The sequence below is a fragment of the Peromyscus eremicus genome, chromosome 2 (genome assembly GCF_949786415.1).
Source record: "Peromyscus eremicus chromosome 2, PerEre_H2_v1, whole genome shotgun sequence".
In the NCBI taxonomy this organism is placed as follows: Eukaryota; Metazoa; Chordata; class Mammalia; order Rodentia; family Cricetidae; genus Peromyscus; species Peromyscus eremicus.
Genome location: NC_081417.1, coordinates 100,606,583 through 100,630,577, shown reverse-complemented (window position 1 = coordinate 100,630,577; position 23,995 = coordinate 100,606,583). Strand labels below are relative to the sequence as shown.

Genomic DNA, 23,995 nt, shown 5'->3' with positions numbered 1-23,995 from the left:
AGAGCAATGGAAGTATGAAAGACATTATTTCGTATTGTCAGATGCCAGAAGCAGAACACATTATATGTGGCACAGGTAGTCTATGGGTTTGGCAATCAATAATAATGACATGAATTAAATGCCCACTTAGATAAGGAAAAATTCCCAGTAGTTATGTCAAAGAACTTAAAATGCCATATAAAACACCAACATATTTTCAAGTTTTTAATTTTATTATTAAGTTATTATAGTTTATTATAGTTAAGAATATACACACTCTCACTTGAAGCACTGAAAGAGAACAGCTAAATAAGTAAGTCACAGGGACATGATGAAAGCAGCATCCTGGAAAAGCCTGTCTGGCAGAAAGACAGGCTGATCCCAGAGTGGTACTTTTAATAGCTCCCTACTGACTCTGGGAGAATTAACAGTCATCTCCGAACTGCCTGCTTCAAAGCAGAAACCATATATTCAGAAAGGCTGACAGATATCATTTTAAAAACGAAGGATGGTTTAGGCTCTGGTTACTCTAATATATTAATTTTAATTTTGTTAATCTTCTTAGGCATCACCCCATACCGAGTATACTTTGCCATACATTCCACACACGTAACTGAGGAAGCCTGTCTCCAAAGAAGTTCAGGCAGAGCTGAAGGACATCTTTGAAGCTCATCTGGTTTGTGACTCAAGCCCTTCATCTAGCTTACACCAGCAAGTGAATGTCTTAGGCCAGTGACCCATGTCTCCTTCACTACTATTCTGTGAAGGAAACCCCCAGTATCATGGTGAACCCCAAGTCTACTCAGAGAAGGTATTCTGAGTATACCGGCTGCAATGCTGTTCCTCTCTTCTCTCCCATTTGAGACATATCACTGGTATCCAACAGCGGTATCCAAATTACTTGCTACAAAACTCAAGCAATGACTAGCATGCCTCCCCTGAGAGCTGGGAACTGTAGGCTTAGCCTGTGTTTCCACGTGAGCAGGTAGGGAATTTGATGATTTCTATGGCTTTTACAAAAACAGCTTTGGTAAACAGAGGTTCTCTCTTAAAGTGAGCCAGGTGGTTTCTGCTCATGAATCCTAGTTCTCTCACTAGGGATGGATGAGACTAAACATCTCTTCCTGTAGTAACTAAAGTATGAGGGTAATGACCATGGACACCATCTACCAGCTTTCTCCACATTGGACTTTGCCAATAATCCTCACCCTCTCACACTCAAGTGGATGGCAACTTTTCTTTTCTCTCCCAAGATCTTGTCTTTCTTAAAACTTCAGGCTTCCCTTCAGGAACTGTATTTTTATTTAAAGGGTTTATTTTCATGTTTCTAGCCCCAGAGCCTTTTGTGATTTAAACAATGAATTTCCCAAGATGCTTTTTAGGCTACAGAAAAACTCTATGCCCATTGACTGGGAGTCTTGCATGGTACTCATACTAAGTACAAGAGAAGAATTGAAGATTCAGCTCAGTAGTCTGTCTTCTAGAAGTTTCTGTTGCTCTATGAAACCTGTGTTTGGAGTTTCTCTGGTGTCTTTTGTGGAAATCTTTCCAGGACACTAAGTACTATGTCTTATTTGGTATCTATTTATACTCCCCTTTTTTTCCCACTCAAATTGAAAGCTCCTTGACAGATTGGGCCTGATGTACCTCCATGTTTCTAGTTCCCAGCACAATGTCTGGCACATGGAGGTATTTACATATTCTCTAAGTGAATTAATGACTAAAACTACATACCAACTCATTGAACCCTTCCTCCACTCTGTATAACCATAGCAACTGATAAAAATTTGAGAAGGAATCAGAAGTTCCTCAAATTCTAGATCTTTTTTTTTTTTTTTTTTTTTTTAGTTTTAGTTTTTCGAGACAGGGTTTCTTTGTAGCTTTGCACCTTTGCTGGATCTCGCTCTGTAGACCAGGCTGGCCTTGAACTCACAAAGATCCACCTGGCTCTGCCTCCCGAGTGCTGGGATTAAAGGCGTGCACCACCACCGCCTGGCAAATTCTAGAACTTCTATTAACAGCCATCAACAACAAAAAGCTGCAACTTTATAAAGAAGAAATTTTCCAAATGTCTGGATTGCAGAAAGGAATTCAGCCTATATTTAATGAAACTGGTAAGTAAGGAAAACATGTACCGTTAAAATGAAATCCAACGCCACGCAAGGTACTTAAGAGAAAGAGAGCCAAGATTAAGGGCAAAGCTCCCGTGGAGAAAACACCGCCAGAGGCCTCCAACATCAGCTAGGGAAGAGGAGGCTGAAGGGCGAGCGAGCCAGGCTGGGGTGGCGCTGCATCCTGGTGGCAGAGCAAAGTAGGCTGAGATTAGAGAGAACTTCTAGGAACAGCCACCTCTCTCCCGGGAGTGCTGCTTGCTGCAGACCTCTAATTTATTTCATATTGTTGACTAATTGCACCTCTGAGAGTCCAACTAAATAAAGCTTTCTGGATCCACCTCAAACATTTGCTAAACAGAAACCCAACCGTGAAAGGTTAGATGCTGATTCTTTGGTAGGCTTGGAAACACTGAGCTAAAAGATTTTTGTGAGTAGCTAACTTGTTAAGATTTGAAGTCCCCCGCAAGTGCTCTTCAATGACTGTAGAAATAGTTTACCTCCCAATACATTCTACACTGTACGGAAATCCAAATATCTGAATTTACTTAGAGAAAAACCCAAATGCAGGAACACGGGTAGGTTCTTCAATCACAAGCAGGGGAATCTAGATTTGAAACAAACACTCCAGAGACTTTTGATGAAATAAGGAACATAAATCTTACACTTCATCTTCAGACTCGGAGGGAAGTCTGTGGATATTTGCCTAAAGTAAAATGCTTGGCAAGATGCTCTCATTTTAATTAGTTTGTAAGACTGGCAAGGATTTCGTAGCAAAATAAGTCTCCAAAGGTCTAATTAGTTGCTCAGTGATTAAACTCCATTCTCCAAATTCCCTTTGCTTTTTAGTTTTATTTAAGACACAAAGAGCTGGCTTGTCTTAGCTTTACAGTCAGCCCCCTCATTTAGCAGCTTTAGTCAGGGCAGATGTGCAATGTAAGACTCACTCCTGACACCTGTACATTTCGAATCCCTAACTACTTGCCCAAGCTTCTGTAAGGCTGTGGTAGTTAGCCCTGAGGCATACTGAAGTGCTCTCAGGAGGAGTGAAGGGAGAGAGAGGCTAAGGAGGGCAGAGCAAGTACCCAGAGGCTGGTGCAAATGAGCACATCTGTGGGTTTCTCAGGACAAAACAGAGCTGTCATCCGGAGGATGTATGTCTGTCTAGAGACATGGATGTTGGTAAGGGATGGGTAGGCTGCTCTGTCTACCACCATGAAAGTCGGTGTTTATCAGCTTTGGTTGAAGATTAAGAGGAGATGGGAAATAAGGACAGACTTTGACTTCAGTTGGGGAAAGTAGCAGCCAGGTACTGGGTATGAGAGGTCAAGTTCTCAGGCTTTTGGACAAGACTCAGAACACTGATGTAGGACATCAACAATGGGCAGTCATTAGCAAAGCTAAGGCAAGGAACTGAGGAAGAGGGGCTGGCCAGGCCAAAGCTGGCCAGTTGCACTTGACAAGAGCTGGGCATTTGGGCCTCATCTTTGCAGACGCTGCACTGTTCTCTCCTGTTTGCTTCTGTGTTCCTTCCTTTACTTGAAAGAAACTAGGTTCTCAATGCTTGTTCAGTCTCCACGATTCCACCAGGAGGTCACCAAAGTCTCCCGCTCCCAGCTCAGTTAGCCAGGTACAGCATCATTACCTCTCTCCTCTGTCCTCCCCTCTAGACTGTGAACACCACACACTCCGGAATCTTATCTCTATCCTATGTCACAGACGCCTGAAGTGAGTAATTTTTAGTTTATCCATGAACCCATTAGGAGGAAAATTGAAAAGATAGGAAGCACTAAGGAACAGTCTGTTTTACTCATCAGAAATGTAGCAACGCAGCCTACTGGAAATGACATAGACTACTAAAAAATATTAGGCCCATGAAAATCTTCTTAGAGACTCAAAGCAGAATATAAAGAAAAAATATTTTGTTATAATAGTGTGCAGAGGCAAAATATTAATAATGCATAATTATAATTAATAATGTATTAATGTAATTATCATTAATAATATAATAATAATACTCTGTGTATCGTGGACTTACTACATCCTCTTTAAGCACAAGGATAACCCTTTAATACCTACCCACAGTATTCTTTGTACATTTCAACAATCACTCATCCTCTTAGGTCTAAACATCTCTTGACATGAACAACCTCAAAGTGAAAGAAAAAATACATCTAATATCTCAGGAGAAAAAGAGACTAATTCACAAACTCTAAACTCACTTGTTGAGAACCTATAATGTTTCAGACAGAATGCTAAATGATTTACTTATCTTTTTAGTCAATAATAAACATTCTTAAGTGAGCATTAGTATTCTCATGTATTACTGCCATATGAAAAACAGAAATTCCAAGAAAAACCTGGACTTTTATAATAAGTGGTGGAAGCAGAGTTTAGGCCAGGTCAACTGGACTCCCAAACTCCTCTCTCCCCACTCTTCTGACCTGCCTCTGGCAGGAACCATCCTCATAGGAAAGTCCTCTGGAGTCAGAGAGAGACTCAAAGTCCCTTCTGAGCTTTGAGACATCATTCACCATTTCCCCCCTTTCCTTTCCACCTCACCCACATTCCACCACAGCTCTACATCCCACCACCCTGGTTAGGAAAAGTGATGAGAAACCTCTCAGGAAAAGTACCACACCGGTGGTTCCTCTTCACCGTGGCCCTGTTCTCTGGATGGATATGCGGAAGACAGGCAGCATGCTTCCCAGTTTCTAGTTCAAAACAGGCAGTGAAAGGAGCATTTTTTTTTTAAGAAACAGAAACAGAACATTTGGAGACTCTAGTAAAGAACAGCTTCACATCCCCCTCTTCCAGGGCACAACTTCATGCCAAGGGAAGGCTAAGAAGTGAAGACTCACCCGTTCCATCTCTTTGAAGTCATCGTCTAGCTTGGTGCCTTCAGCTCCTCCAACCTTCTCGCTCACTTTCTGCAGAGAAAAATGACAGAGGGGATCATTAGAAATAGTTTCGTTCCTTCCCAAAAGTGTGTGACAAGTTCCAAGCACTTTCAGACACAGCGCCTAACACAGCCTTGGACCCTTCTCTGACTGTGGTAGGCAGTTCCATTTTCCTAGCAGCAAAGTATTAGCTTAGAGTGGCTAGGCAACATCTTACAGGTCATGCAGCTGGTGGGTACTGGAGCAGAAATCCAAACCTGCATCTTCTGATTTCAACCCCAGTGCTCCTTCTATCACACAAATCATTTCACAACTACCTAATTGCTAACATTTTTCTCTGTGAACCCTAAGGAACAGCAGCCTCACACCGTAATCATTTTCCTCCGATAATGGATCTGAAATGCTCCTAGGTAGAAAATTGCTACTTGTTTAACCTGGTCCTCAATGGGCTATTGAACAGATAATCACAAGCATCCATTTAACTATTAAGAAGAAATGAGTCCAGACGATTCCAGATAAAAGGACTTGCTTTCTACTCCCCCTGTTTATATCCTCACAAGCAGGTGATGAGCTATATCAAGCAATGTTGAGGGATTTCCTTTCTACTCAATCATTTTCCAGTACTATACATCTTATATTTATCAATTAACAATCATTTCCCAGTACTATACATCTTATATTTATCAATTAACATGTGAAAATTATCATAGTTCACATAAAAAATTCATGTTAATAAAAATGGATATACTAGTCTTTTCTGAAATAATGATTCCAATTAAGGACAATAAAAATGTATGACAAGAGCACAGAAAAAAATGATTTCATCAAAGACAGGATCACGAAATTTTTTCAAATACCCTAACTGTAAAGATGGATAAATGTTTTTCTCCAAGACATCACTGTATTATATGAAGTCCACACACACACAGATAATGAAGCATGAATTCTAACTTCCTTTAAGAGTTTTTTGGCTGAAAGCAGTTTTTGTTTGTTTGTTTGTTTTTGTTTTTTTTTTGTTTTTGTTTTTGTTTTAGTTTTTCAAGACAGAGTTTCTCTGTGTAGTTTTGATGCCTGTCCTGGATCTCACTCTGTAGACCATGCTGGCCTTGAAACCACAGAGATCTGCCTCCCAAGTGCTGGGATTAAAGGCGTGTGCCACCTTGGCTGAGAGCGCTTACCGAGGTTCCCACTGTGGTCTGCCTGTAGCAATCTTTACAAGCAATGTGAGTTTTCTCAGTGAGCTTGGCTCATGTTTCTTGAAGGGGCTTCTGGAGCCCTAAATCCAACTCCTGGACCTAAAAGTACTTTAGTCTCTTGCTGGTCCTTGAGGTGCATTTCTTTTTTTTTTTTTTTTTTTTTTTTTTTTGGTTTTTCGAGACAGGGTTTCTCTGTGTAGCTTTGCACCTCTCCTGGAACTCACTTGGTAGCCCAGGCTGGCCTCGAACTCACAGAGATCCGCCTGGCTCTGCCTCCCGAGTGCTGGGATTAAAGGCGTGCGCCACCACCGCCCGGCGAGGTGCATTTCTTACCCTTTCTTTCTCTCTGCCTTTCTCAGTGTTCTGGAAAACATCCAGAAGAGACTACCAGAAGAGATTACTACAGGTGAGATGCCGCTGTTTACCACATCAGCAGCAACAGATGTAACACAGAGTGGGATAGAACATGCACAGATGAGGTACACAGAGGTGTCATGAAAATTATGTGGTATAATAGGAACCCACATCTATACCTACAATTTATGCAACAGACTCTACTCCCCAGTGAAGTGTGCATCTGCTCCTAGCACTCTTGTTACTCGCATCAGTTTATTTAACTTTCAGTCCACACTTTGAGAAGCCAAAATCCTCTTTGATGCAATCATAGCTAGATAAGGGTCAATGCTTGGAACAGAAAGATTAATGAAAATACCAATAAATTTGTGTCACTGTCACTTTTGCTCAGTGACAGTAATTTAGCTCCTACTTCAGCTCTTCTTCTGTCTTATGCTTAAAATACATAGCTGACCACTATTTTTGGGCAAGCAAACTCTAATCTATTTTAAGACCTAGACAATAAAGAAATATTTGTTGGACAACTATAAATTGCCATCTCCATTCTACACAACTGTCTCCAGTGTTAGAAAAAATCACCATGTCTAAAGTCTCATGTTGTCAGAGGATCATTACAGTTAGACCCCCTCATGTGACCTGTAACTGAGGTCACAGGTCCTCATTTGCTTGCAAAATGGACACCAAAAGCTTGTAGCTAAGAAATGCCTTCATGTGTATTAAATGAGAGAATTAGAGAATTCTGATACTGAGGAGATAATCCAGTTTTAATCAACTCTTTAAAAAATACATGGTCTTCATGCAAATCACAAGAATTTGTATCATACATTCAACAACATATTGTATAACTCAGAACTATTTTTATTTCCCTTCTTTCTGTATCCATCAATCACTAAGTATCACAGTAGCTGACTCTAGATATCAAATGGGACACTGGAGTCATACTAGTGATTAGTAACTAATTCATACTGACTGCACCCCTAGTCTACTGGCTTCAGATATTTTATTTACAAAGCATGCCCAAGAGTGGGTGGAGAAGAAAGGAAACACAACTAAACCAGAGCAAAAATATTATTACTTTTTTCTACCAAATCTGACATTTAAGCTTCTTTGAAATGGTTTACCACATAGAGAGGATGAAGCTAGCACGTTCATACTGATGAAGTACTAACTGGCTAGTTGATATATAACTTCCTTATCAAGTTAGATTCCTGAGAGAGAAGTAGAACTCAAAATAACTTCCACTTATTCGCTTTGATATTTTTCCAGGTCACAAAGGATACACACACACACACACACACACACACACACACACACACACACACACAGAGGTAAATATCGGGCTACTTAAATAACAATTGACTCTGTAGGAGTGTAGCAAATATATCCTTTTGTTTGAAGAAGTGCTACTAAATCTTAACATCTCACAAATAAGACTCAAGGTAAGAGAAATGGATCTTTTGAGTCTACATGGTCAATGATGAAGGCTAATTTGGAGAGCTTATGCTTTTAGTTGTCTCTGTCACTACACTTCCCTTATGCACTGTGTTCCAATCCAACTAGTAATCTTTTAAAATTAAAAAAGAATTCAAACCAATTACTGTACCCTCCTCTCTCATACTCTCAACCATATTCCCTAAGAAAAACTGGGTAAAGATTTGCCAAAGTGAACAGCAATGTGAATTCTGCAGTGAATATGAGAGAGGCAAAGAGGATTGATCACTCTTGGTAGTCTTTCTGGAAGTACAGCTTTTCAATAACAACAATCAGGTATAGTTTACATCTCATTCTTAATTCTGACTGCACAGTCTCAAGCTGTTGTCTGTCTGCTAAATATGTATAAAGTAAAGGAGAATCAGCAACAAGAGACATCTTCAATAAATAACTACTGTCCCTGGTCCAAAGGATGCTGACCTGCTTTGCAGCAATGACTCATCAGCCCTCCAGCCATCTGTCACCTCCAGGCTCCCTCCTCTTTATGCAGCTCTGATCCTGGCCAGCACTATACTTCATTTACCAAACATCTAAGAGCCAGCTATGTATCCCCATCAAAAACCACATCGGTCTACAGACTCTTAGACCTCTTATTTAGGTCCTAACTTCTCTCTTTACTTCCGTTTTTGCTCAACTTTATCTCCCTGCATTGCAGAATATTTGATCACACTGTGAACCTCGAGATTGTGTTATTTACTGGAAAAACCTGTTTCTAGTTGTGACGTGGCTCAGCCCTAGCACACATCTTTAATCCAAGAGTTTTCTACTTGAGTATTGTAAACAGGATTAAATAAAGTCAAACATAGGTTAAAAGGCAGACTAAGCAACCAGTTGAGAGGAAGTAACCATAGAGAGTAAGATGGAGTCAGTAGGATGGATAGAGAGATGCACAGGAAGTAGGAGGGAGGGATATTCAGTTTGAGGAGTTTTGTTTGAGACAGTGTAAGAGAAAGTTTACTTTCTGGAATGTTAGCGGAAAAGGAAGGTCAGCTGAGTGCTTTCTCTGCCTCTCTGAGCTAGCAGGCTTTCACCCTAGCATCTGGCTCCTAAGTCTTTATTGGTAAAACTGAACAATTGAGATTTAGGCAAAAACAACATTCCACTGACTATCATACAAAGCCAAGTTCCTTTCCATATACCAGACATGCTGTGTTTATTTCTTCTCCTTTATAACTCTACCTATTTCCTTTTCTGCTCTTCAAGTCCTATATATTGTTTAAGAAGTCCACTTACACACCTAACTTCTTCATCATCACTTACTGTTAACCTAGCAGGAAGTTTTCAGACTTCTTTGGAACTCTTAATGAGACTCATCAGAGTACCTGGAACTATTTCACCAGCAAAATTGCAAAGGACTTTTGCCCTGCTGAACTCTATTGTAGAAATGGAGAACTCAGATTGCATGTGTTTTACTTAAAAAATGTCTGACACTTCAGTAACAAACATAATGATGAGAGACAAGGGAAAGATTACCCTAATGAGAATTACTAATGGAAAACACATGTGCATTAGCCTTGGCTTTGAACCTCTATGAGTTAGAGAGATATATTTTGTCTCTATAAGGAAAATATTTTAAAAATCAGAAAATTCAAACAACTACTATGTATGTATAGTAATTTTTGTTGAATATAGGTTGTATTTATTTTATATTTTTAATTAAAATAGAATTACATCACTCTTCACTTCTCTTTCCTTCTCCAATCACTTGAGACAATGATTTCTCAAACTATCCAAGAGACGTAAATTTCAGTACTTACAAAGTGACCTCTCGGTTGTAAGAGGGGTAAATGCATAGCATTTCTGCCTCAATTTCTTCACCTGAGAAGTGGGACCAACATCACTCAGTGCTAGATCACTTTACAATTAAACCATACTATATGTGGAAGAGAACATTGCAAGTTTAAAAAAAATTATTCTTAAAATACTGAATCTTCTCTAGGCAGGCCTTGTACCAAATCCTGGCTGATCACATGCTAGCGAAGCCACCCTGCCTGAGAATGACAACCTGTTTGAGGGTTATTATGACTTACCAAAAATCCTTACACACACAGAAGGTAGAACTTTCAGCTTTTATTCACATTTTGATAAAATTAAGGTTCAAGCTCTTCAAAAAGGAGCTGTTGTAGTTACCCCATAGCAAGCTGTTCTGTTCTCCCGTTCTGTGGTGTCAGACCAGACACAGGAAGTGCATCCTCTAATCCTCACGAACGTCTTTAATGACACTCATTGCAACAAACAGAAGCTCTGAATGCAACAGTTGACCTTGTGTCAAAAGGTTAATCTTACAGCAGCTCCTTCCTGACACTGGACTTCTCTGTGCAGATCTGGACTGTTCCAGATGGTGCCACTCCATGGGTGGAAGACAGGGTAGATTCCCTTTATGGAATATGAGTCTCACACCAGCTTTTCTCAGTCCTTAAACTGGAATGCTTAAATGCCATGATGCTTCAAAAAATGGATTTCAAAAAATATACATTGATCTTTGCCATCCAGACATTTAAATTTTTTCTTATTTATAAGTAAAAGTAGTTTTATGTATCTTCTAGGTTAAGCAAATTCTGACTGTTTCTGAGTACTAAGTAGAACACTGGAATTCTCTTATAAAGTTTGCTTAAAAAATGCAACAGCATAAAAACTAGTTTTTTTTTTGTTTTTTTTTTTTTTTTAGTATCAACAGCTGAAACCCTTGAAAGTAGCTTGGGTAAGGCTAAGTACTTGGTCTTTCTCCAGGGTCTGCCAGTCCTATTTTCTTTCTTGTCAAATACTATGCAGAAAATGCAGGCATCAATCTGTAGCAGGGGTTCTCAACCTTCCTAATGCTATGACCCTTTAATACAGTTCCTCATGTTGTGGTGACCCTCAACCATAAGATTATTTTCATTGCTACTTTATAAGTGCAATTGTGCTGCTGCTATGAATCATAATGTAACTACCCGTGCTTTCCAATGGTCTTAGGCAAACTCTGTTAGAAGGTCTTTTGACCCAAAGAGGTCAAGACCCACTGAGTATAATGCACTCTTTCTGCTGTGGTTCTCATCCCCATTTCCTCAAAGCAGAAATCTCCCTTAGATGACAGGCTAATTACTTCCAGATACTCTTCTAAGGAAGCTGGTGAACTTATCTCTTATGTTTCCTGTAGAATGACCCTCACTAGGAAGGAACTTTGTAAGTATGACTTCTACAGTTTCATTAGCAAGTAATGAAAACTGTTAAGTGGGCACCATACGAGAATATTTTACGAAGCACCTTTTTCAGCCCCTCCCACAATGTTCTTCATTGGATAAAGAGAAATTCAAGAGGGCAGTTTACCAGAGGAAGGTGCCATTTCCATGATAGCAGAAAAATTTTATTGTTTTCCATTTTTTTATTTTGTGAATCATAGTGCTACCAAAAACCAGTCTCATAAGACTTAAGAGAAAAGTATTAACTGTAGGGTTTTTTTTTTTCAAACTCTGTTGAAAACTGTGTCAAAAATTCACTCAATTAAAGAAACAGGACTCAGAAGGACAAAGGCATGGTGTTAATAATGAAGTGTTAGATCTGCTTAACAAATGACCTAGAACACGATGCCTGATGACTCCATACACAAGGCAAGGAGGGTATCCATCTGGGCTTTAGTTAATAAGAGACAGTTGCCTTTCTATGAATTAGTTTTTTCAAATACAAATTTTCCAGAACCCTGTTCTTCATCTATAAATGGGGCCAGAGTATGTGGACTTGGAAAAGAGAGAATTGTATGACAACTTACAACTAAAATTACAATGCCTGTCTCTGAGCTAATCAGCTGGGTTACAGTACCTAAATACTAAACAATCACTAAGGAAGGGATGTTAGGAACCTACCATTATAGAGTCTGAGTAAAGGAAATTATCCTTAACAATGTGGTCAGGTTTCATCCAATCATATGAAAAACTTTTAGAACAAAACCAAAGTTATTCTGGCGGAGAAAAAACTTCAAGATCATTGTCATAGCTTCTACCAGAGTCCCAGCCTGCCCCACATCTCCAACAGTACCCACACTGCATGAGCCAATTTACTGAAATAGAACTCCCTCCCCTACCATCTCTGTGTATCCACTTGGATCTGTTTCTCTTAAGCAGTGCTTCTCAACCCCTAGGTCACAACTCCTTTGGGGGTTCAAATGACCCTTTCACAGGGGCTGCGTATCAGATATCCTATATGTCAACTATTTACAGTAAGATTTAGCCAAACAAACAAAAACACATGAAATATGAACCAATGGCTGAGGGGTCACCAACTGGATCAGGCCCTCTGAGTGGGTGAGACAGTTGATTGGCCTGATCTGTTTGGGAGGCATCCAGGCAGTGGCACCGGGTCCTGTGCTCACTGCATGAGTCGGCTGTTTGAAACCTGGGGCCTATGCAGGGTCCCTTGGCTCGGCCTGGGAGGAGGGGACTGGACCTACCTGGACTGAGTCCACCAGGTTGATCTCAGTCTGTGGGGAAGGCTTTGCCCTGGAGGAGATTGGAATGGGGGGCGGGCTGGGGGGAAGGTGAGGGAGGGGAGGGGGGAGAACAAGGGAATCTGTGGCTGATATGTAGAACTGAATTGTATTGCAAAATAAAAATTAAAAAAAAAGATTCATAACAGTAGAAAAATTACAGTTAAGAAGTGGCAACAAAAACCATTTAACAGATGGGGTCACCACAACACGAGGAACTGTAAGGAACTGCAGCATTAGGAAGGTTGAGAACCACTGCTCTAGAGAAAGGCAAGGGACACGGTTCTCCGTACTGCCATGCTTTTTACAATACAGCAAGAGTCCATAGACGAGAAAGAGAGGGAAGAGAAAACACCACACGGAGTCTAAAGGGAAAATGACATGGTACCATTCCTTTCCTTTCTTTCAGACAAGGCATCCTAAGTAAATAAATAATTCTTAAAAAAATCACCTTTAGTTTAACCTACCCAATGGAAAAACTACAACAGAGGTCAGATTAATATGCCACAGATATTTGTGCCTGTTGGGGACCGATTCCGGACAGCGGCGTCCTTACTTTATCAAGCCTTACAAAGGCAGGAAGTTCCTGGCCTAACCATGGGCTGTACAACTTCCTGGAGTACCTGCTAATCAGCCAGCTGCAGGGGCCTGGGACCAAAGTGACCTCACCCTCCCTTAGGAATTTTCCATCCTTCTCTCCGTGCTTCCCCTGTTCCCCCTCCCTGCCTGAAGCCCTGTTTATAAGCCTCAACACCCAGTCAATAAACGAGACCTTGACGCAACTCAGACTGACTCTGTCTTCCTTTACGCGCCTGGTCTCCTTTCTCTCTCGCCCCCATTGATCTTTCAGGAGGTGCCTCCTCAGGTCTCATCAAATAACCTGGCCCGCGGGACCGGGCAAGTGCCACAGATTTTGCTAGCACTGAATCCCAGGTTCCCTGACCTCATGTCCAATGAAACTTCTCTTTCTAGTAAAGATTCTATCTGGGTTGCTTAACCTATATGCAAATTGTATGTGAAATTATGTAAAAATATTAACTTGTTTTCCAGATCTATTTATATTGAAATTTTACTGGTAAACATTTCTTGGTTACCAACAAGAATTGATTGATAATACTTCCATGGTACTGACTTTCAATATCAAATTTCTAAGTCCCTCCCTGTGTGCTACCTGAATAGCATGGTTACTAGGTCATCTAGCCTGGTTCAGTACTTGTTAGGTTGTATATTTTTTAACATGATGGTTTGTTCAAATGCTCCTTTGGTGTTTCTGAAAGGCACTGATTTTGATCTTGCTCACTGGGTTCTCATGATCCAGGTAGACCAGGCATGAAAGTAGTCTTCAGTGTATAAAATGAAAAATAAAAATAAAAATAAAAATAAAAATAAAAATAAAAATAAAAATAAAAATAAAAATAAAAATAAAAAGGCACGAATTTATTCTGAGGCTTCTTCCTTCATCTTCCTTTTTCTATTTATCTCACCCTGATATCAATGCTCTACAAATAAACACTGGAATTTCTGCCCTCTCTTTCCCACTAGATCCCTTCTATCAGTGGCAAAACTTGAGCACCAGAGGTTGTGTACAGAAAATAGGGTAATTTTAATCAGTGGCTGCCCTGGCCGCACTAACAGTATGACCTTACAAGAGGATTGAGGGTGGGCAAGGAGGTAGGACCAACACGGGGTGAGAGAAGCAGGCCTGGGTGAAAACAAGGTAAAACAGCACAACAGTTTGAAACTGCCATAACAAACTCGCTATTCTGTATCCTAACCTAATCAATACAAAGTGTAGCAGACAGGCTTGAGTGTTCCTAAGTATAGGATGGAATGAAATGCAAGAAATCAGGATAAAAGCCACAGTTGGCCCACTTAAAACCACTTAAAGCAGCCATTAGTCAGGGCAGTTGGTGCCTTGCCCTTCATTTATTTATTTTAATAATTTAACTTTATTTTTATGTGCACTGGTGTGAGGGTGTCAGATCCCCAAGAACTGCAAACTCCTGTGGTCCAAATAAAATCCTTTTTTCCTATGAGCAATGAGAGAGTACATTAGCTTTGTTATTACTCAAAATAAAAAAATCATTCTCTAAATGATAAAAACAATAGAAATTTATCTCTCCAGTTCTGAAGGCTAGAAGACTAAAATTAAGGTAGTAGTACAGTGACGCTTTTTGAGGGCTAGTCAGCTGACTTGAAGGTAGTTGTCATCCCATTGCATCCTCATGTGGCATAGGCTCTACCCTCAAGATCTCATCTAAACCTAATTCCAAGCTGAAGATCTCACCTCCAATCAAGATCACATTGCGTTGGAACTCCCACATTTAAATGTGGAGTTCTCAGTCTACAGCAAGGAGAAACATGATTGAAATTATATGCTGAAAGTATCACTCTAGATATTCTTAATGCAAAGCCACCGGGCCACAGGAGGGTCCTGTATCACAGAGGGATTGTGCATCAGGAAGAGGGTCCGCCGCCGCTGCTCTGAGGCCTACACAAGGCATTTTCCTTCGATTTGTGAGACCACAGTCGTGACTGTCACAAGGCTGGCATGCAGAAAAGAACATAAGGCTTCTCCCTGGAAACAGTCCCACATGCCTCAAGCCCCAAGATTGTTAATAAAAACATCCTGTTCTCCCAGTAAGGTTGGTGAACACATTCTTTAAAAACATTCGGCTGCTTTTTCTTTTTCCCTGTTATTTTCTCTTTGTTGCTTCTGTTCCCTCTCTTATAGCAAGCACATAAAGTCCTCCATGGCACTAAATTATCCAAGACCTGAAGAAAATTTTCTAATAAATTATTTTAAAGTTTCGTGTTTCTTTTGAATAAAATAGCCAATTCACTCTTAATGATAATTTTTTAACTCAGATAGCATGTTTAACCTGTCATCAAATTCAAGAAAATCTCTTTAGTACGGTGAAAGGTTTTAGATGCCCAGACACTGTTGGGGAGACAGCTCTACTCCAGGTAAAACAAGGAGGAGGAAGATCTCCTTAGACATGACTGCTGTGGGCACCTTCTCTTCCTTGTTAAGTCCAGAAACGTTCCTTTATTCTTACAACAAATTAATTTTAGTTGAGATCTGATGAGCATGCCCATGTAGAAAGCAGATTTTCTGCATCACCAGTATCAGGTTTCCAAGAGAGAATGAAGAAGCAAGGTAACTTCTCACAGAAATCCAGCACATTATTTCAAGCTCAAAAATGTACACCTAGCTATGAAAACAATTAATAGTTAGCCACACTTGCTGCAGATGTTTCTAAGTAAAAGAATAAAATGTGACAAGTATCCCCTCCTCCTTGCTGTCCTATGGGGTAGTAGTAGGGGGGTGGGGTATGTTCCTTATCTTGTTCTGGAGTTCTCCAAACCAGAGCCTGAGATATGGATGGAGTATATCATCTTAATGCTCAGAGAGGAGCAGAAAGAGAGGAGCAGGGGTAAGACAAAGCCACGTTGAAGGGGTGGGTTCTTGGGCAATGAGACTCTGTCCTATAAGGTTCCTATGGGGAACCAAGTAGAGAATTGCTCAATATAGCCCCTTAGATGATCCAAACACTATGCAACCATCTGTCTGATCTATGTTCCCTTTGTTGGAAGGTCACCTTGAGGTTTTCTAACTCCTGAGAATTCAGAATAAACCCAGGAAGTACATGAGATAAGCTGGCACACAGAGGTTGCAGCTGGAATGCTGGAGCTGCTTGTGAGACCCAGGAATAGGGTGTGTGTACCGACATGCCGGCCATCTACACATCAAGGACTTAGAGTTTTTAAGTAAAGGGGAAAATACAAATATTTTAGGACTAAAGGTCAGGTTTATTCTGTGTCACATGTTCTTGTTTTCTTGACAGTAGTTTAACAATGCAATCATTTTCTTGTGACTTTTCAAAAATGGCCATGAATTAGACTTGGCCCACACCAAATAGACTTCTGATTCCTGTACTATCAACAGCAAACATTCAGTTATTGTTTGTTAACTAATCCAAATAGTACCATTTAGTCTGTATCTTCCTGAACTTATACACATCAAACTTACATATGTTAATTTACACAGAGATCAATCATTCATTTTATCTGCTACACAAAATGTGCTTCTCCACATCCTCACCAGCATATACAAGGTTGTTTTATATTTTCCACGATTATAAAATCTCAGCAATAAACATCCCTTTGTGTTCCTGTTCCATGTAAGTTTTCTCTAGAATACTGGACCTGAAATAAAATTCCTGTAGTAGGTTATGTGCATGCATGATGTCTAATTTCAGTTGTCAATTTGGCAAGATGTAGAATAGTATGAAAAGGACTCTCAATGATGGGCTGTCTAAGTTAGGTGGGCCTGTGGAATTGCCTATAATTGATTCTCTTCTTAAATTTTCAATTAATTGAGCATTTACTTAATTAATCCATCTATTTACTTATTAGTTTGGGAGGGTATGTACCACAGTGGCTCATGTATGGAGATCAGAGAACAACTTGTAGTTTCCTCCATCCACCACGTGAGCATGGGATGAACTTCCTTTGACCTCCTGGACCATCCTGTGAGCCCAGGGATTTTCTTTACTGGATTAACTGAGGTAGGAAGATCCACCATAAATGTGAGTGCACCGTTTTATGGCTAAGTCTTGGTCTAATGGAAAAGAAGAGAAAGAGATAAGCATGAGCATTTATTATTCAGCTGGAGTATGTATAGCTGTTTGCTTGTTGGCTACAGATACACTGTGACTGTTGTCCCGTGCTTTTGTAACTGTGACTTCCTCCCAGTGATGGGGTATAACCTGGAACTGTGAGCTAGATAAAGGTTTCTCTGCAAAGTTGTTTTGTCATAGTATTTTATCACAGCAATCAAGAAATAAAAATAAGACAAAACATAATCTTCAATCTGCCCAGTTATTGCTGTACTACCATCCAGGGTAGTTCTAGCATTTATAGTGACAAGTCAACTTCACGAAATTTGAGTCTCCATACTTTCTCCAATACTTAGCTCTATCAGAATTCTACATAGGTAGAAACACAGTAATTGTGACTTTATTTTATATCATCATGCTGAAGTCCTCATAAACACCAGGGACTGGGGGATTTAGGAAGGTTGGGTATTACTTCAAGAACTGGATATGAGAGATGGTATCTGATTCATAGTTCACCAGGCCAGATAGGATTGTTTACACAGAATTGAGAAAGATGTTCAACAATTAGACACACCTTTAATCTCAGCCCTCAGGATGTAATCAGTTATGGACTCATAGTCTGCAGTGTGTGTTTCTCACCCATAAGAAAGTGGAGACTGCATCCAGCCACTGACCAGCAGTCAAGTGTACCTACTGGAATGGTTGACACTACAGTCTGGTCCAGAACCTGTCAGAACTGATGTGCTGGCCCAGGCAAGAGGTATGGCAGGCTAGAATACAGCCCTTGAGTCTCAGCCCATAGAGCTGCAGCAAAGCAGCCCCACATCAGCATGTTAGGATGGGGAGCCCAGAAAGCTCATGGAAAATGCTTGAATATTATAAAGGGCTAGATGGGTCACACATGCCACTGTACCCGATATATCTCTTTCCATAAAAACTTAATAAAAGTAACAAGATCCTTGAATACCATGCTAACATTTCAGTTTTAGTGTCCTCCTAGCCACATAAAACCAACTGGAACTTACGTGGAGTAGATGGTGGTGGGCCTTCTGAGATATTGCTTACCCTTTATAAGAAAGTTTCTTTATGTAATGCTAAATTTTCAATGTCTTATAGATTTGTTTTTTTTTAAAGGCTGAAAATCCAGAAAAGAATAACTAAAGAATTTAAAGGAAGACACCTAGCATGAGGAGGAAATGGTACTACTAGGAGACACAAGGGTGAAAATCTCAGTGTCATGGGTATGTTGCCACTCTTTTAGTTTGTTGGTCAGGGAGGTTCCTGCCACTGCTGTTGGCTTCATGTCAGAATAAATAATAAGATCCTCTTAATGAAAATACTGGCTGTTTTGGCTGCAAGGCATGGAGAAATCAGGCTAGGGCAGAACTAGAAGCTCCTTCACTGATGTCTGGCTTTCATAGAGCCAGAAGGCAGAATATAAACCACTAAGGGAGAATTACTTCCAATAGCACTACTCATCTATGGACCCTGTACAAGACAATATCAACAGTCTAGGCAAAATGTATCACTGGTTCAATAATGGCAACAAGTACAGCCAACTACCTTCTGATTAGATTTAAGCCTCATTCCACAGGAGGGAACTCACATACGGTACTATATGACAGTGCAGAAGGCAACGGCTGGAAAGGACATTGGCCCCAGTCACTATGCTACTGTCACTGTTTGGTGACAGTGAATGTGATGTTCCTATCACACTGCCTTCTAAATGTTTATTGAGGTTTATGTCCATATATCACTGTTATTGTCAGCCTCAGTTGGTCATAGAGGGAAACAATCTTTTTACAAGGGATATCATGCTACAGGGACTCACAACCCACTAAGTTCTTAAGAACAAGTTACTTCTGCTGTTGCATAGCGGCCCAAAACCTAGCCATAGATGAAGAAAACTAATTAGACATCTACATCACACCCTCCAAGTCTCAGAGACTATCCTAGAGGCAGAGAGTATAAGAGCCAGAGATAGGGTGGAAGAGTAATATAGCCATTTCTTCTTGAAGTTGAAGCATTCCATCCTTGAGGGAGGCTCATCAAGGCTCAGGAATTTAAACAACCAACAAGTCTCAGGAAGTTCCTGAAACTAACAGGATTCATAAGACCATCTCCAACATTATATAAGCAGTAACAACTGTTGGGAAGAAATGACTCTCCCTCTGGTCAAGTTCCTGGCAATTTGTTCAGGAAATGCCAGGGATGCAGCTCTTGTACTTTGTCACTCAAACTGGGGTGGCTTTCCTATGATGTAGCTACCTTTGAGTCATCTGTGCTCTTTTAAGTAATTCCTCACTCCTATAGGTAACCCAAGTAAACTTGGGTACAATGATTATTTTGTCTGTCGTTAGAACTCTATCTGGATTGAATGCACTTTGTTCACATCTCACCAGGAAACACAGAACAGTAGCAAATGGAGAAGATGAAGAAATCCTAAGCTATAGAGACTCGTCAGCAAAATGAGAAGCTTTGTTATCCCAATGGCATTTTTTCTGCAACTTCTTCTAACCAAATACTAGCTGAACATTAAGCTCACCTAACAGAGAGGTCCTCACTAGAGGAATTAAGTAAAATCACATTTCTTTCAGTCTGGAAGACCCAGATGTATCTGTACTGGATCTCACCAAGAAAGGCTAGACAGGGCATCTCTAAGCCACTGAAGATTTGCTGAGCTCAGGACAAACTGAAATCCATGCACTGTGAAGCACACACACACCCAACTTCCCAGGAGAGCTTAAACACCAATTTTATCAAAACACTTTAGGCAGACCTGGAGGTGACTCCAAGTAAATAAATCAGACCAAACAGATAAAAGACAGAACAAAGTAACACCACAGGCTACATGCTGTAGGGAAAAAAAGAGTTCATCTAGCAATTGCTAAATATACATACAAATGATCAAACAAATGATATCAATAAACTTCCAGATGATGAAATCAGTACTTAGAGATACAATATTATCTATATACAAAGGGTTTTTAAAAAGATTTCTTGCTTTTCTCCTTAATAATAGTTTCTTTCTTCTTTTAAGAATTCCATATAAAAGCACTATATCTACCTTGTAGGGGACCTGCCCCACCTTTCCCTGGGTACTCTTGAGGAGGGAGGGATAAGAAAATATCAGGTAGAATGATAGGCCTAGTTGACAAGAAGAAAGACAGAAACACAGGATAGTTTGTGGAGGACCTGGGTCAATACCCAAAGCACCAAAACTTTAATCAAAAGGGCTTTTTATATCAATGTCAAGGGGTGAGGGAAAAGACCTCCCCCTTGCTAGATACAGCCAAGTGCAGACCCTTTCCAAACACCTGGTAACCAGGCCTGTGGTCGAATCATCCCCTTATGCAGCCCTGCTGGGGAAAGCAAGCTCAGATTCTCTGACCCTGAGTAATTTGGGCCTCCACACTACCTCACTCCTATTCTGCCCTTCCCTTGTTCCAATTCCTCTCATCCACCCCTAATCAATGATCTCTTCTTTAATCTTTATTGTTACATGTATATACAAGCATACAAGTGTATGTGTAAAGGGTTTTTTTTCAACCAAAACTTGTATGTACCTTGCATAAAAAAACCAACATATACAATCAAAACAAAATCAAACAATGAACAATCACTAGACAGCAGGCAGTTCCTCTGCATGGCCCAAATGTTGGAAAAAGACTTAAAAGGCTGCCATTCAAAATAAATTCAAGGAAATAAGGCATGATGATAATGTTTTACTAATCAGAGGCCATGAGTAAAAATATACAAAACTTGTGGAAACCAAATGGAAATTCTTAAGTAAAAAAGTACAATAACAAAAACAAAACAAAAGAAAAAACCTCAAAGAAGGCTAAGTGATGATGAGCGTGAGCAGAAACAAGAACTGGGGCAGCTGATGACAGATGATTAAGTAGTCCAAAAAAGAGGAGAAAAAAAAAAAAAAACTAGAGAAAAATCCGGAGGGCCTAGGAAACATGAAACTATTGAATGAATATGTTCATTCTGAAAACTCAAGAAATGAGGAGAGAAAGGAACACAAAGAATAGGCAAAGAACTAATGGAGAAAACTTTCAAGGTGGCAGAGAGCATTTCTAGACGTTTGAGGCACACAAGTCTGGAAGTGCTAAGAACCACACCAGACAGGTGAAAAGCTAAAGGCCAAAAATCAGTTCTTGAAATCCATAAAATACAACTTATTGACTTTTACGTGCAGAAAGATTGATGGCTGGCCCCTCATCAAAAACACCCCAGGCCAAAAGGCAGCAGGGTAACATGTTCAAGGTGCTAAGTTGGGAAGATGTGCATTTCTATTCAGAGAGAGACAAAAATCCAGAAAAAAAGGTATATGAAAAGAGTCTTGGTGGGTAACAAGAAACTCAAAACAAATGCAGGGTGAATGGGGAGGTGACAGCTAGAATATGGGGAGCAAGATGAAGAGTAAAATAATAAATACATAAGTTGTCATTATGTCACTTGTTCCAAGATGGTACTGGAAACCTGCTATTTTATGAAGGGGATAATACAGAAAATCATCTGTTTACATGGTTTGGAAATTTATGAGAAATTCAAGGCTCTTTCATCTCAGCAGGCTACTAAGAGACATTCCTTAACCTGACCTGCCAACAACAACTTTGTGTTTAAAGCTGATTTATGGGCTGGGCAGTGGTGGCGTGCCTTTAATCCCAGCACTCGGGAGGCAGAGCCACACAGATCTCTGTGAGTTCGAGGCCACAGAGTGAGTTCCAGGACAGGCGCAAAGCTACACAGAGAAACCCTGTCTCAAAAAACAAAAAACAAAACAAAACAAAAAAAAAGGCTGGTTTATGGAAAAGGGAGAAAAGCATTTATTCAATATCAATTTACAAACACATGCCATTCGGGTAAAGTTGAAGGCCAAGGCCATGTCACCTGAGAATTCATTCACTTAAATGTTTTACTGAATATATAGATGAAGTTTTGTTTTGCTGTTGTTGTTGTTGCTGCTGTTGTTTTAAGCAGTGAACACAAGAAGTGCTGAAATGCTCTCCTTTGTAATTCTAGAAAAAATGCATTATGTGGCACCGGTAAGTCACATTAAGATATCCAAGAAAGCTGGCATGATGTGTCAGTAAAGCTGGGGTAATAAGCAGCCGCTGGTTCCATTTTGAGCATCCTGGTTGCACATTTCTCACCTGCATTTGATACCTCATCCTGGAATCAATCCTGCTTGTTACTGTCAGATAGAAACATAAAGTACTGACAAAAGAAAAGGGCTAACTGATAAGGAACAGCAGTGATGATAAATGGTGCCTGTATCAGACAGGGAAGAGAAGAGACCCCGGGTGGATGAATGCTAATGAGCCATTTTAAACAGAAAATCTATAAACCAGTTTTACTTCATACCCAGAGATAGTAACAAGTATGTAATGAACACTTCCAAGATAAACTGGATGCTCCTGAGCATGTGAGGAAATGTCTTCTTTTGGCTAATGGGACACTGGTCTAAGTGTTGGTCTTTACCAGAGAAAATTGACAGGTAACCTTAAGAGGTAAAGTGACATCGCATATGAGAAAAAACTAGTATTTTTATAAAAATGAAGAGCAATAATGCTCACTCAGTAGGAAGTAGTAATAATAACATTTGTCTTTATTTGTCAGGCACAGACTAAGTCTATGTTACATAAACAAGGACCTGGCTACGGTGGCTCACATCTTCATTCCCAGCCCTTGGGAAGCAGAGGCAAGCCGATCTATATGAATTTGAAGCAAGACTCATTTACATAGTGAGTTCTAAACTAGCCAGGACTATATAATAAGACCTTTTCTTTAAAACAAGAGGAGTTAGGAGACAGGCAGGCTAAAATTCACATTTTCTGGGTAACAATCCTTTGACTTCCTGGTTACATCAACTTGGGCAAGGGTTTCCCCTTCTCAATGTCAGGAGATTCCTCATATATTGTGTTAGTTAACTGTAGTATCGTTGCTAAAGTAATTTCCAGCCAGAACAACTTCAGGAAGCAAGGGTTTGTTTTAAGTCACAATTCCAGGGTAGATCCCATCATGGCAAGGGAGTCATGATGACAAGCACTCCAGGCACCTGGTCACGTTTCACCACAGGAAGCAAAGGCAGGTGAAGGGTATTGCTCAGCTAGCTTCTGCTTTTATGCAGTCTAGGACCCAGGCCCAGGGAATGGTGGAAATGATATTATTGTATCATAAATTACAAATAAATTACCGCCGAAATTGTATGAGTCTAGTTACAAAAATACCTGTAAAAAAGATAGAATTGGGGTGTGCAGTCAGACTTTGTCTCAAATAAACTACAAAGGTAAAGCAAAGAAAAACAGATGAGAACCAAATGTATCAAAATGATCTCCAGTGAGAGAATTTCCTTGAGTTTGTACATTTCATAGTGAGTACATATGACTTTTATAATTCTAAAAGAAAAGCTGAAATGTCAAGCTCCATAAAAAATGTAGATGTTTCCTTGTCAATGCTGGTTACCAGAACCAGATAGGGGAGTTAGTGTGTATGTGTCTAAAGGTCAACATCAAAATTAGAAGCCAAGTACACCCCCAATCAGAGGGCTGCAGAGAGACTGCAAGCCCCTGCAAATGAGCAGGAAGAGCCAGCAAAGAGCAGGTGGACTTTCCACACCCCTACCTCACTGTAGCTGATGTGTCCAATGCAAACCAGGAATGAACGCCTCACTTCCTTTCTCCATCATGCTCCCAAAGAGGAAGAAGAGCACACAGTCAATTCACTTCCAGGGCAATCTCTGCAGCATTGGCTTAGTACCAAGCTAATCTTCTTGTATGAATGTGACAGAAGATGGTATAACAATTTAAATCTTCAAATTGAAGGCAGATTAAAACCACCTCCTTCTACTGATGAATACAGTTTTCTCACT

At 40.1% G+C, this 23,995-nt stretch overlaps 1 protein-coding gene across 1 annotated transcript in view; it reads right to left on the bottom strand.

Moving 5' to 3' along the window:
* Nucleotides 1-23,995, bottom strand: part of Sh3gl2 (SH3 domain containing GRB2 like 2, endophilin A1) — a 184,287-nt gene that overhangs the window by 36,789 nt on the left and 123,503 nt on the right. The window contains exon 2 of the mRNA XM_059255955.1: nt 4,952-5,020. Coding sequence (XP_059111938.1) covers nt 4,952-5,020 — 69 coding nt within the window. The remainder of the gene's footprint in view (nt 1-4,951; nt 5,021-23,995) is intronic.